At 40.7% G+C, this 15580-nt stretch overlaps 1 protein-coding gene across 6 annotated transcripts in view; it reads right to left on the bottom strand.

The window, feature by feature from the left end:
- Window positions 1-15580, bottom strand: part of HECW1 (HECT, C2 and WW domain containing E3 ubiquitin protein ligase 1) — a 237126-nt gene that overhangs the window by 157398 nt on the left and 64148 nt on the right. For all 6 annotated transcript variants that reach the window (XM_085226720.1, XM_085226721.1, XM_085226718.1 and 3 more), the window contains one exon: window positions 3163-3487. In XM_085226720.1, coding sequence (XP_085082846.1) covers window positions 3163-3451 — 289 coding nt within the window. In that variant the 5' untranslated portion in view covers window positions 3452-3487. The remainder of the gene's footprint in view (window positions 1-3162; window positions 3488-15580) is intronic.

Raw genomic sequence — 15580 nt, 5'->3', positions numbered from 1 at the left:
GGATGGGGCATCCACAGCCTCCTTGGGCAACCTGTTCCAGTGCCTCACCACCCTCTGGCTGAAAAACTTCCTCCTCATATCCAACCTAAACCTCCCCTGTCTCACTTTAAAACCATTTCCCCTTCTCCTATCACCATCCACCCTCACAAACAGCCGTTCCCCCTCCTGTTTATCCGCTCCCTTCAAGTACTGGAAGGCCACAATGAGGTCTCCCCGCAGCCTTCTCTTCTCCCAGCTAAACAAGCCCAGTTCCCTCAACCTTTCCTCACAGGAGAGCTGCTCCAGCCCTCTGATTATCTCAGTGCCCTACTCTGGACCTGCTCCAAGAGCTCCACGTCCTTCCTGTGCTGGGGGCCCCAGGCCTGGATGCAGTGCTGCAGATGGGGCCTCACAAGAGCCGAGCAGAGGAGGACAATCACCTCCCTCTCCCTGCTGGCCACCCCTTTTTTCATGCAGCCCAGAACACAGTTGGCCTTCCGGGCTGCAGGCGCACACTGCTGGCTCATGTCCAGCTTCTCGCCCACCAGGACCCTCAAGTCCTTTTCCGCAGGGCTGCTCTCCAGGAGATCTTCCCCCAGTCTGTATCAATACCTGGCATTGCCCCGGCCCAACTGCAGCACCCTGCACTTGTCCTTATTGCCTCATTAGGTTCACATGGGCCCACTTCTCCAGCCCGTCCAGGTCCAAACCAAAGGATGTCTGGATCTCCCACTCCTGCAGATTTATCACAAAGGTTGAAATGTAGTATGCATCAGTGCTTTATTTCAGGACAGAAGCATGTTTTTGTAATGATACTTCCCATTGTCCTTCCTTCAGTTCACATTTGTAGCAATCTTCAGACACAAGGACTCTACTTTTTCCTGGTGGACCGAAACTGAAAGATGCACCATAATTACTACTACTTGAATAGAACTGAAGCTGCTCTAAAGAAAAGCCCTTTGAAATGTATTCAATAGTTGATTGCTTCTAGAGATTCTTTCCTCTAAATTTGCTCTGTATCAGTAATGTATAGATACAATCATTGCACCAGTCACTTGCTAGGCTCCAAGATTTTTCCACATCACACCAATACCAAAAAATCAAGTGATTCTCACAGTCTACCACATTCTTTATAGTAACTAGAAAAATAAATCCCATCTCACATTAGGTTTTGGAAAGGAAGGAGAGAAAAGAGTGGAAAAAATAAAAGAAATTAGGATGCTTCTGTCCGCTATTTCATTGATTATTTAGATTGGGAACCTGAGAGGATGGAGACAGTACATCTCCAAAGACACTGAGGGTCAATGGTTCATTTCTTGGGGACTAAAAACAGTAAACATTTTTCAGTTGGCAGCAGCATTCATCAGAATGAGCCATTGATTCTTTCCATTAACGTCAGGCACTTTGCCAGTAGGTGCAAGGATGCATTTCACAGCTTGTACTTCTAGTTTATTGGGGTATTTTGGGCAACGTCCTGGTTGATTAGGTAAAGTATGAAGGAGTATCAGGGAGAGTTTTTCATTTCATAGTTAACCCTCTATGTATTCAGGTTACCTATAAAAAAAAATTGGGGTTCATCAAAAGGATGTACCTTCACAGCCCTTGAAACAATCATTTGAATTCAAAAACCTCTCTTAATGAGTTCATCCAACATGCAACAGCTCTATGGACTTTCTGTTGACTCCAGACCACCAGAAATTGCTCTCTTCCTCTTTTTACAGGAGCAATACATCCTTCACTACTGCAGAATATTCACAGTGCCCAGAAATAGGAGTAGCTGCATCTTCTCATCTGCAATCTTAACTAAACATAAGTATTTCCGAAGGCCAACAAACCAAACTGCTTTCAGTGCATCTGTAATCCAATTTGGTTTTTGTTTGTTTGCTTGTTTTTCCTGAAATATTTAAATTCCAGACTCCTACTTTCATTGGTTTTCAAAACAGGATATTTTATAAGGTTACTCATGGGAAGAAGTATTAAAGCCTGCTTCCTACATACCTCACTCCTTTCCCTCCATGTCCTAGGCTATCCTTGCATTCTCCATCTCCAACTCTCCCACCAGTACAATGAACTCCTTTTCCAATATCTACCACTATGCCAGCAGATCTGCTTCAATCTCACAACTAGTTCCTACTCACATCTTGTACATGCCAACATTGTTGTTCCTAATATCCTTGGTGCAAGATGCCAACGTTTTTGATCTTAACCACTAAAGCACTTGAACAATACATCACTGCCCAACTCAGAACCTTGTATGCTTTATCTGCTTAGCTTGCTTTCTGCGCAGGATACATCATTGTTACTCAAAGTAAAACACTTGTGTAGTGCTTTGCGGGCTTATCCAAACAGGTAGGGGCAGAACTTGATCAACACTTCCCTTTCTGGAATGCACAATTTACAAATTTTGACAAATTTACAAATGCACCAACATTTAGAACTTCACATTAAGACCTCCAATCCATAGAGGAATGTGTCTGAAACTGATCCATCATGCTTAAAACTTACCAGACGGCAAAGAATTAACACAGACTTCAGTCTAGGCAGCAGGACTATTTCAAATAAGGTCAATATGCTTATTTTGTATCAAATTGAAACAATTAGGTAAAAGTCCATTAAAACCATCTCTTATTACTCTTAAGAGGGGCTGGGCTTTAAACAGATGGAGATGTCAAAAACATGCTAATGGCTGAATACAGATTCCAAAGTGTGAAAGAAAAATAAAAAAGTCCTCTAGGACACAACTCCAGACTGCCTCAGTCTATAATTATTATAAATAAATATCCTTATTCTATCCCTATTCGTATGCTTGATTTCTAAAATCTCTCATCTGTTACAGATTACTCAAGGACTTGCAAGAGGAAACCCTGAAAATACTATGCGTTCTTTGTACAGGAGGCATTTTCACAAAATTTAAATGGCTTTAAAAATAAAGTGCCTTGAAACTTCAAGAAACTGTCAATAGAAAGAATTGTCATATCTCTATTGAAGAGGAAGTCAGAGTTGCAGAAGTCAGACTACAACTAGCAACTCATGAGCCAAAGAAATCTTATAAACCCACTTTGAGATTACGTTCAGTGGACCTGTATTATTAGTTCATTATAACCATTAGCCCATAATACTCTAATGTTTACAACCAATAAAAATAGCAAGAAAAGCAAATGGGAAAGTGTAAGAGGACCTTACCTATGAGATACATGCCAATCCAGTCCCCTGCATCCACTTCCTCCTTTATATCCCAGTATATCACCAGGTCCTGTGAGTGCCCAATAGAATAGTAGGAGCTGCTGACCATCAGGGTGGATCGGCTGTCTGAAGTGACAAGGTCTGTGTCACTGGTAGACCTAGGAATGGTGACTGTCTCGTGGGAATTGTTCCTGATGTCCATGTTATGAAACTGGTCAGGGTTATAGCTGTATCTGAGCGGCTCTTTGCACCGGCGCCGATTTTGTGAGTTCCTAGATGGAGACGCCATGGCTGCCAGGCCCAGGAACCTGTTTTGGTACAGATTCTGTAGAGAGAAAAAGAGAAGGGAGCATTTACAGTATGATTCATATTTCAGTTATGTCAAAGTTTATGGAAAGTAGCACATCAGAAAGTAAGAGAGGAGCACTTGGCACTGACATGAGGCACAAAAAGGTTAGCAGGAAGCAGATATTGCTACTCCAACTTCTACTCTTTAACTCTTACCATGGAAACAAGTGCAAAAGTAAGTTGTACATCACCATGCCCAGCTGCAATTGGCAGCACGTGAGGAAATCAATAGCAGCTGGCTTCCTCGAAGTTAATGCACACATTTCGATACAGACATTGTGACTATCAGCCTGCTAGGGACTCGTTCTCTTTAGCACCAGGAGGTTGGCTTCCGACTTTTGACTCCTGGAGTCAGGTCCTCTTCTCACTAATTCTTGTTACATTTGCAGAGGAATAATTTTTAAAGCACAGTTGCTACATTTGCCTATTTGGTTTAGATTAGTTAAGTAAGAACTTCTCCTCCCAGCCTGACTGGAGGAGTTTGTGCCTTAATCCCTCATACCAAAATAAAGATGCCTTCACTGAAGTGTAAATATAAACTAAGTGTTGCAGTGTCTTTCAGTACAGCTGATGCTTCTCATGCTATTCTCTTCTCTCTCTTTTTTTTTTCTTTTTTTTTTTTTTTTTTTCAGTAGAATGTGAACACAATGTCCATCCTCTCTGATAGGGATTTAGGAACATACCAGCCAAATAATGGGAATGGAGGAGGTTGCTGAAATGTAGTCACTACATTAGCAGTTGAAAAATTATTTTTCAAAAATATTATTACCAATCTACCCTCCTTTCTCGAAGCAAGCCGAGTGACTCATACAAAGTGCATCATGGTACATGAGTTAAGAGCTCTTGCGAGTTGTGGATGGAGAAAGCTTAAATTCTGACAGGTTACTTTTGATATAATGACATATCCTGATACTGGTCAAAATACTGGTTATTGCTTACTTCTCTGCTGTTTGTTTCTCCACTTTTCTTCCCTGCTTTCCCTCTTATCTCCCTGCAGCTCTGCTATTTCAATCACTCAGCTTTTCATTATTCATTAGCTTGCCATTATCTGTCTGTTTCCAATCATGCTGTTAAGTTCGGCAGATACAAAACCAGACAACTTTCCAGTATGTATGAAACAAATGCTTTTCACATGACTAGAAGTCAAATCAACCTTCTGAACGCAAACAAGTTAAGCAGAAGAAAAATCATAGTCCTTTTGTCCAGCCAAGCAGTTATTTAACCTTGCTATTTACTAAGGCTGTGGTAGCACAGAAGAACAATTAGCTCCCAAAAGCGAAATATATATATTTTTAATAATACACATTTTTGAAGAATAATTAAGAGGCCTATTATTCCATTGTAGAATTCCATTGCACGAAATGTGTACAAACAGAAAAAAAAAAAAAAAAATTACCCAGCATGTTTTTACTCTTAGAATATGCTGTTACTTTGCAGAAACTGCCCTACAGTGTTCACAATCCAGTGACCCAAACCCTCACTATATTAAACTGGGTTTATAGGAAAAATAGCTGAGGTGTGGATGCCACATCATACTGTGAGTGCTGGCAAGATGGAAGCAAACTATGAAAAAGGCTACGTGAGAAATACAGAAACAGAAGGAAGGAAGTCTACGAACAAATTTTAACCTGAGAAGTGCTGGAAGCACTTCTCTGTGTGCACAACTACTGGGCTCTCAGCAGTAATTTAAATTCATGAAACTTTCTGTCACTTTGTGAAGAAGGCATGCACTGTCACAACAACAGCTGAGACAGTAATTGCTGGTTTTGTAACAGTGAAATAGCAACACGAAGGACTTCAAGACTTTTCTTACAGATTGATCTGTATCACTAACATTGTTTCCTTTGCTCACAGAGCACGACCTATTTTCCAAGGCAGACATATTATTTCTGGTGACAGATATTTCCATTTTTGAATGTTAATGGTATAGAGTATTAATTAACTGCATATCTTCAAATTAAATCATAATTAACAAATATCTAGTTATTTCAGCTTCACCATGACTTAAATCCATTTTAATGAAGATGTTATATTCATCGATATGTTCTAATACTGTAAGAATGCATTTTATTGTGTATTGATGTGAACGTTACAAGTAGCAAAACCTAAAAATGATTCACAAGGATACGGTCTCCAGAAACCTGAGTTTCCCTTATTTCCAGCATTGATTCCATACGAATAATCTAGAAGAAAGAAAATCCCCAAACTGGAAAGTTTAGGGACAATACAGCGACACATAATTATCTGGACTAGATGTCATGCATATATTATAAATAATACCATACATGCACGGCTGCATGAGTAAGTAGAACAAAGATCAGGACAAATAATTATTCCACATATCATTGCCAGTTTTGCAGCTTTTTCACACAGCTCTAACAGTATCTGCGTCTGTAAAATGTGCAAGCAGCCCTAAAGCCCTGGTGACAGAACACCAACCACAAAAAAAAAAAAAAAAAAGAAAAGCTTTAAAAAATCAAGGAAAGATCCTCTCTGTTCCTTGTGGAAGCAATATGATCCATCATACATACCCACTACAACAAAAAAAAAAAAAAAAAAAAAAAAAAAGAACACGTTTAGCTATATTCTCATTTTTATTATACAGTGTACAATATAAATTATAAAGCGGGAGTACTGCATGGCCAAATGGTGACCCAACAGCACACACAGAACAGTCTTTCAGATTTTGTCTTAAAAGCCCCTGTATTTCACATTTAGATACATTGTGCCTATGATATGCCCAGTACGAACTTGTTTGAAGCTGAGGGCGTCAGCATTGCCTTAGTGACCAATCTACTGCTTGCCTATTTCCTACGTCAGAGCTCATCTAGGAGAGGAAGAACAAAGTGACACGAATGGAGTTTCAGGTCTATCAGCAGTGTTCAATTATTTTTGTGTTCAACACCTGAAGCAACAGGTATAAACGTCTTTCCTTTGATATTCCTCACTTGGACATGCATAATAACATCACAGAATCACTAAGGCTAGAAAAGACCTCTAAGATCATCTAGTCCATTTGTCCACCTGTCACCAGTATTTCCCCACTAAACCATACCCCTCAGTACAACATTTAAAGATCTCTTGAACACCTACAGGACAGTGACTCAACCACCTCCCTGGACAGCCCATTACAGTGTCTGATCACTCTATCAGAGAAGAAATTGTTCGCAGTGCCTGCCACTAGTAACACCAGAGAAGAAGCTGACCCCCACCTCACCACAACCTCCTTTTCAGTTGCTGCAGCGAGTGATGAGGTCTCCCCTGAGCCTCCTCTTCTCCAGACTAAACAATACGCTCCAGATCCCTCAATGCCTTGCTTGTAGAGAGGGGCCCCAAACTGAACACACTACTCAAGATTCAGTCTCACCAGCACTGAGCACAGGGTGATGACCACCTCCCTGTTCCTCCTGGCAACACTATTTCTGAGGTAAGCCAGGATGCCATTGGCCTTCTTGGCTACCTGAGCATACCGCCGGCATAACGCTGGTTGTTATGACCAAAGTCCAGATCCTGACACTTTGTCTTGTTCAACTTCATCCCACTGGCCTCAGTCCAGTGATCCAGCTTGTCCAAGTCCCTCTGAAGGGCCTTCCCACCCTCGGGCAGGTGATTACATCTCCCGAATTTAGTGTCATCGGCCAGCTTACTGAGAGTGAATTCAATCCCCTCGTCCAGGTCATCAACAAAGATATCAAACAGGACAGACCACAGTACTGACTCCTGGACAACACTCTTTGTGAGCAGCCACCAGCTGGATTTAACTCCATTCACCATCACAACTCAGATTATGAAAAACTGGGTAATAGAGATTTTTTAAATTAATATCCAGTCGAAGCACAGAATTAATATAATCACTGTTGGACAATACATAGTTTCTCTACTGCTATCGGCTAAGCTAGGGTAAATTAGAATTTCCTCCAATTAATTCACTAATTAAATTTCTTTTTCATATCAGAAAAAGTCATTTCGTGTACACACAGCTCATCAACAAGCATTTAGCCAAAAATATCAATGTACTAATAAAAGTAGCTCTGTAAAGTCCTACTGAAAATGAGATTTTTGGAGTAATATCCGTGGGCAGAACCTGCCTCTTATTTACATTACTTACTCCATCTGACAAACATCAGATAAAAACAAATTTTAGGGTATAACAAATTTTTCACAGAAATGCAACTCCTACCCCTAACAAGGGAAAGAAGAAAGGTGCAGTCAAAGGAAATGACAGACAAGATCTGTAAAGAAAACTGATCTCAAGAAATGCATGAATAGAAAACTTATAATCAGTAAATACTGTGAAAAACTTCACAAATTTTACTTCCATGTTTACTTCCCTTTCATACTCACAGCTCTCTGTGCCCCATTGCTGTTTGGCACTGCGCAGCAGAGCTGTTGCAAGTGCTGCTTTTCCTTCACAGCCCCAGAAAACAATACCTAGAAAACTCCATCTCCCAGATACCAGAAAAATCTTTACAGCCAATTTCTCCAAAGGATTCACAACTGCTACATAGCTTCTACTGGAGAGCTAGAGTGCTTTCTGTCTGAAAAGGTGAGAATGTTATTATTTGGGATTATTATGCCAGAAGGATATACGATGCCTTAGCAATACAGAGATAGATCCCAACTCAGGGTCTGCAAGGAGCCAGCTCTATTTGCTTCATAGAAATTTCAGAACCGCCTTTCAAATACTCAGGCTCATGACTAGTTACTTGCTACCACTGCTTTGAGAGAGCATCTCTGTCTCTGCAGGTCAGGACTGTGGTATGATAGTCTCTTACTGTCCATACAAAAGATATTGATACGACTGAAACACAGCTGGTTGCTGCAGTACTGGCAAAAGAGGAAACTACAGGGAACAAGGAGATGCTATAGTCAGCTGACAAAGGGCTCTAATTAAGGGGTATGAAGTCATTCAGATGTCTGCAAGCAACCCTGAAAACAGGATTCTGAGGGCAAGTACTGAGAAAAATAGTGAGGAAACTCTGTATGATGGGAAGGCTGGGACACAGCACATTCACCAGTCAGAAAGTTTAACAAGACTGTTGCTAAGTCTGATGTGACAAGCAAATTGGACATGCAGTTCCCTATTTCCTCATTTCTCCTCTGGAGACGAAGGTTCTTTTGATATTCTTTGCAAATTATAAATAAAAGGTTATGTGTTTTGTAAGACAGACACAGGAGTCAAGACAAAAAATTAGAGCAGGCTGGTGAAAGAAAGAAAATATGACAGCAGAACTCTTAAAGTAAGTTAAGATCACTTGTATCAAGGCACTAACAGAAATACAAGGTAGTTTCAGTCTCTATTAAAGATTCAATTGGGTGGTCAATTTTAAAAATGATTTTAAAACTCAAGTCATGGCCCAGGTGTGAACATACAGAGCAACACCTTAAGACCAGGCCAGAAAGTCAAGCTGAAAAGTAGCACTGCCTATAAGGAGGTGCAGATCTTTAACTTCAAGCTAAGCCTACCAAAAGGGCTTTCTGCTCAGAAAGTTTTTTACAGGCAACTTCTGCAAGATGGGAAATTCAGCTCTGCTGGGTGGAAGTGTAAAAAGGCTGTGTGAAAGCAAAAAATTGAGCATGAATCCCTCCTTATGAAGAACACCGGTATTTCCCGGTGGTCACCAAGGGCACAGTACAATCAACCCTGAGATTGGAAACTACTACAAAACAAAAGGATTTGGACAGCCCAGAGAACTTTACAGATCAGACCCTTCACTTGAGAGGCACAGGAATGATTTCTCAGAGCTCCAAAGGAATCATTTAATAGCATGACAGTGTTACAGGCTCCCACAAGTCTAATGAAAACCTTTTTCCTGCACGGTATTACAGAGCATACAGATGAAACTGCTGCTCTTGGGAGGAGTGAAATGAAGGAGGTTGCAAATGTTTCAAAGAGATGCATGCTGTAATAACATCAAAGAACATTTGTCTTAATATTGCACATCTATGGCACGCTGTATATCTATTTATGCCTATAATAAACACTAATCGGAAATCAAAGCCATTATACATCTGCAGTGGGTCAAATGGACATTAATAGGTAGTTCATTTTTCCATTTCCTGACCTTTGTGCGTTTCCAGTCTAGCTTTACTGCTATGTTAATGCATCCTCTTCCATTTAACTCTGCTTCAGTGATGTGCAAATCATTGCGAAAATCTGAATCAAAATGAAAGAGCTGGCCCCGAGGTCAGACAGGCAAGGTTCGATGCTGGTCTGTGGGATTGATTCTCCATGCAGGCATATTAGTCACTGCAGAAAGATCTGGCAGCACAGAGCAGAGGTACTCTTAGCATCTACAGAATGCATCCAGTAACTACACCCAACAATTAAGAGCAGTCCACATTTTCTGAGAGCACTTAAGCAATCTCCTGGGCAGAAGCAGATGGATGTGGAACTACAGGGCAATATAACCGAAGGCAGAAAACTGAAGTCCAGAAAAAGGAAAGAAGTTAACAATGCTTTTTCTCTTCTCTTTCTGCAAGAAGTACGAAAGGAGTGCTGTCCAGTGAACTCAGGAAAGCGTGCTGAAAGGCACACATATTGCATTTCCAAATAAGTGATTCTAAGAATTAAGATTTTCCGTGTATAACCAAACAAGCTCCTGTGTGAAAACAGCATTCCACTGTTTTTTGATAAGATCACTCTGAGCCTCTACATTGTAAACTACTTCTCACTAGGAGCAATTAACAATAGCATTCCACAAGTTTATACAGACAGAGTGATAACCCAGACAGTTCACTACAAAAAGCACTGGGAAGTTTCTGCAACAGAATGCAGCAAAAAAGAAAATTTATTTATTAATTTCTCTCAAATTGTTAGCATGAAAACAGTATTGTCTTAGCAAACTGGCACAGCAAAGAATGAGAAGCAGCCATCAGACTAATGCATTAGAGAAAAATGATCTGAAATTATTGCCAACACTTTGTAAAAGACATATTTGGGTATGCAACAAGTTAGACGTGCAGTATGGCCTCAATATAAAAACTCAGAGATAACTGCAAGGAAATAATAAGAGGGTCAATATGGTAACATTTTAAACCGTGGTAACACTGCACAGCATCAGTGTTCCTTGCACACTACAAGATGAAAGAACATTAGGATCTGCTCACGTGCTATTACCAAATACTCCGAAGTCCACAGTACTAGCTTTTGCTGGTGCTTTCTGACACACAGAACAGGAAATCTGTATTTTGGCTTGGTTTTAAATACCAGCAGAAGGCAGGGAAATGCCACTGCGCTGCTAAGGGATAACACAGATGCAGCACAGGGACTGTCTCTCTCCAGGGGAGAGATGAAGCACTCACCTGGTAGGGGAACACAGTCCCTTCCTCACAGACATCCCTGTGTCCATCAACTCCAGCTTCACAGTCATAGCCCTAGTGACTGCAGTGCCAAAACTAAACATCACCACTTCTCATCTTTTCAAACACGAGGACAGTACTTGTACACAATAATCACTTCAAGTAAAAAACACATGATCATCATTCAGTGCCAAGTAGTTTGTTTGATCCGCTACTTGAAGAAGCACAACCTCAGCAGAGAGTTTTCCAAAAGAGTCTGTGTGTCTCACAAGAGATGATTTTTTGAAGTCCAATCACTCTTCCATCAGATCCAGCTGGATTTCACTGGTCTTCCAGGAACTCTGCTTACACCAGAGGTGTTCAAGAGGAAAGATGTAAGAACAGGGAGATGGCTCTCCTCTGCAGGCTGAAATTGCTGCTCTTCTATGAAATGAGCAACTGGTATTCGCACTGAGAGTGCCAAGAAGCCCTAAGCACCCTGCTTCAGATTTCATACACCATAACGACCACTTACCTGAGGGACTTTCCAAACTGGTAGCTGCATTTCTTCTACATCCTCCATGCAAAACACCACTGTCTGTATCAGCACTCACAGTGGCTCAGATTCACCCAATTCCAACTGAACACCCAAGACACTAATTAAGGGATGCAAGTTCCCAAGACTTTCTGCATAGGCAGAGGCAAGAGACAGGGCTCCTCCCAGAAAAGACTGAGAGCAGAGAAGGCCTTCTCTAGGATTATCCAGCTCCACCTCTCTTCATCTGATCAGAGAGCCTGTGACTGGTGGGATCCCAGATTAAGTCAGATGGGATGGAGTGATATCTATGTATAAACATTTTGAACTCTACAATTTTATAAAGAAAATCATAAATGGGCAAAGCATTCTTGAGGGTGTCAGAGAGTGTCTTCTAAGTACATTTAGGCAGGTGAAATAGAAATCATGAGGCAGATTAAAAGCACATACTAAACTCTACTATCTGATTGTTTAAGAATAGTTTGGCTTTCTAGGCAACAATATAAAATTATTACAACCTAGATGGTACTTCTGGAGGAAGAAAAAAATGAACTAATAAAAAAAAATCACTCAGCATACCACAGACACTGCTTGTACAGATTTCCTCAAAAATGCAATACCAGTAAATGTAGCTGAGGTTTACAGGAAAAGCTGTGAGGAAGCATTGCAAAGTTTAGGAAAATATGAAGGAAGTGCTACATAGTAAATATGAGCTGCGGAAGGATATCCAGTAATGTACCACATTTCCCAGGACTGTCAGCTACAATCATCTCTCTGCTTAGAAGTGGCCCCACATTTCCCAACTCCACAGAGTCCAAAGGTTCTTCCAAAACCTTTTGGCTGAAAAAAGCCTTCATGCAGTGTGTGAGTTCTAAAAATGCCAGCGTTCCCCGATGTCAGGGCTATAGTATACCTTCCACCCCAAGTGTTTACTAAAAAAAAAAAAGGCTTGTGTGATTTCTGTACTGCATACTGACTGCTATAGAGAGAAGAAAAAAAAAGTCAAAGTCAAATGCATTATATCAATCCTAGGCAGAACATACTGTTTGTAAAATTCACACACACACAAAAAGGTAATAAAAAGCAACTAACCCCAGATATTGTAAGTTTGTAATATTGATCAGCCCCCCTTCAGACACAAGCACGAATCTCAGCACACCAAAGGTTTGTGTAGGTACATACTGAAGGAGGATTTATCCTGCAAAGCTTGCACCTACCATGTACTATTTCCACCACTGACACTTCTCTCTCTGCCCACTCTGCACAACACAAAGGGATGGATCCATTCACGTGTCTCAAGATATCCATCACTGCCATTAGCTGCAAAATCCCTACATCCATCTCGAGCACTATTCCCTGCAAAAGGCCGAAGAACTTCCTTCCTCTTTCCTTTGACTCTAGGCTGCCAGCAAGGTCCCTGCTCCTCTCTGCCATGTCCATAGATGACTGTGTCTTTCTTGTATTCTTCTCTTTCTTCTCTAGTAATTCTCAAAGCATCTCTCCTCACTCAGTAATACTACTTTTTCTCTCTCTTTCTCACTTGTAGATGGGAAGGGGCAGTGAATAAGGCACTAGGTGCTGCACAGCCATAAGACAGACACTGGTTTCCATGTGGGGATGATGAATACAAAAAACAGGAGAGATGGCAAGCAAGTCTCTTCATTCATGGTTCCTTCCAGCTGACCATAGTTGCACACTCCCTGCACCACAGCAAAGAGAGCGTTTTAAATCTCAGTTAATTCATTGCCTCTACACTCTGTTATGCTTCTAACCTTCACCTTCATTTCTTTTTAAGAGGAAAGAATTTTGAAGTGTCAGCATCTTAATCCCCTAAGGCAGAGAGGCAGGGCAGAGGCATGTAGGTCTGAGAAGGCTGCTGGATATTAATGCCTCCATCAACCACTTCTTTGATCCACAGACAGCAAGAAACCAGACACCAGCTTGCTGGGCACGCCCTCAGCTCCATCTTCCACCTTTCAGTGAAACCTGGAATATTCCCTGACATTTGGAAATTAATTGGCCACAGAGATCCCATGTTATGCTATCTCCAGACAGATGCAGAACTACCATCACTGAGTGTGCTTGATGTTGCTTCCAATGAAATTAAAGGCAAAACTCCCTCTGATGTCAGTGTGGAACAAGGCGACTTCGCAAAACAAAGTAACATCCAGATAGCTCTCAACAACTGCAGCAAACAGTTCCACAACTAGAAGGGCAGCACCACAACTAGATTATCAGAACTTCATGTTTTAACTAAAGCACTTAAACTGTTACCAAGAGTGCCACCACCTCTCTGTTGAAAAATGCACTAAGCACACAGAGCAAAAAATAGCCTTTTAGGACACAGAATCAAATCTTGTGTCTGAGAGTGTTGTCCAAGTGCTTCTTGAACTCCGGCAGGCTTGGGGCCATGGCTCCTGCCTTGGGGAGCCCGTTCTGCCTAATTTACTTGATATTACAGGTTTTTTAAAAACCAAAACTGTATCCAAAGAGACATTTTGAGCCAATCGGGACTTCTAGTTTTGCACTGAAGAACTCTAAAGGAAAAACATGTATGCCTAGTTCCTCAGATCCAGTATTTTGTTCTTAAAAATAATCCTGATTCCACTAAAATCTTTTAATATCACTGATAAACCACAAAGCAAAGTTTAAAGGGTGAGATTTTTCTGCTTCTGGACAGGTGAACTAGTCTAAATATTTATTTCCAAGCCAGATTCCTACTTAGTGCTTCAACTCAATTGAAGGTTGCTTATGTTTTGATTGTATAAATCATAATAAATTGTTATTGTAACTGTATTCATGAGAAATTGAAGAAATGCAAATGGTCCCTAGAGGAAATAAGTCATTCTAGTATTGCAGTCTCTAGCCTGAGAACAAGAGTCAAATATTACAAAGAGAAAATGTGAGGTCATCATAAAGGGCTCAAAAATCATCTTGTATGAGGGAACAGCAGCTGTGTTCAGGGACCCTGCCTTTCTCTAATTCATTACAAGACAGCCCCTAACTCCATGCCAGCCACTGCCATCACCTAGAGAAACTGGACACGCACTATGCGAAGTGGAAGGGCTGCCTTTTGAGGTTGAGTTCTGAAATTCAGCCACCCTTACTCTGCTGCTGGTGCAGCTCTAATACAGAGATCAGATATTAATGTGCTGCATCACAAAATCTTGTGTATGGGCATATGTCTGCTCACGTTATTGTGGCAGTTTCTAATTCGATTTTTCGTTTTACTCTAGTTCACATGGTTTGTGGTCTTGTGTTCTTAAGATCTCAGGTGAGTTTTCAGATAAGAAGAATGTTGGTGACAGGGACCAAAAAAAGTCATATTCTACTCACAAACAAAAGCACATGAACGTCCCTGAAAAAGGTTCAAGCCACATCTTAATTTCACTTTAACGAGAACCCTTAGCTAGAGCTAACAGCACTTTTTATGCCATTGGTTCCTAGAAGAATTACAGTTTGTAGAACTGCACTTTTAAAAGTAAGTAAACAAAAGTTTTTGAATTTACTTTCCTAGTAACAACTTCTCCGTCAATGAAGTGCTCTAAATCCACTGAGGATTAGCTTCCAGTGCAATGCAATGAAACACTAGATTTTGAATAGCATTCATAAAAACCTGTGGAATTAGGCAAACTGGAAAACTGTTCAGCTCTGCAGGTCATAAACTTGAATTCTGAAAGACTGACAATCACACAGCCCGTCATAGCAGTGACACTAATGATCACATCTCACTGAATTTCTTGCTGTAGGACCCAGTTCCATTCTGATCAGGACCATGAAGATTGTCTCGTGTCCAATTCTTTGTACAAATCAATTGAGGGCTGTTTGGTCTCTGGCTAGTCCATTAAAATTAATAGCATTTCTTGTCCTACAGGATGCTATTCAACATAAAAGTTGATATTTAACCTGGAGTTGTAAAATTGGAATGTCAGAGAGGTTAAAATTTGGCTTTTGAACAGGTAAGCAGTCCTCAAAGACTGCAAGAATTCATTTTTGTTGAAGACCTGTGAACAGAAAAGACATTAATTTGGGAAGTTTATCACTTGTAATACGTTAGCTAATAGACCACATACTAAAATTTCAAGTAGGCATTCTCTCAATATTAGTGATAAGTAGATGACCACTTTGTTTTTCTAATCTCTAACTAGAAGTTGATTATTTGTATTGAAGACAGTCAGATCTCACTGAGAGAGCATTCACAGAAACAAAACAAACCAACAGCAGAATTATTGAAACTATTTTCCTGCAGCACTG

The sequence above is a fragment of the Meleagris gallopavo genome, chromosome 6 (assembly GCF_905368555.1).
Source record: "Meleagris gallopavo chromosome 6, MGAL_WU_HG_1.1, whole genome shotgun sequence".
Classification (NCBI taxonomy): domain Eukaryota; kingdom Metazoa; phylum Chordata; class Aves; order Galliformes; family Phasianidae; genus Meleagris; species Meleagris gallopavo.
Note: the sequence above shows the minus strand (reverse complement) of the source record. Positions and strands in the feature narration are given on the sequence as shown.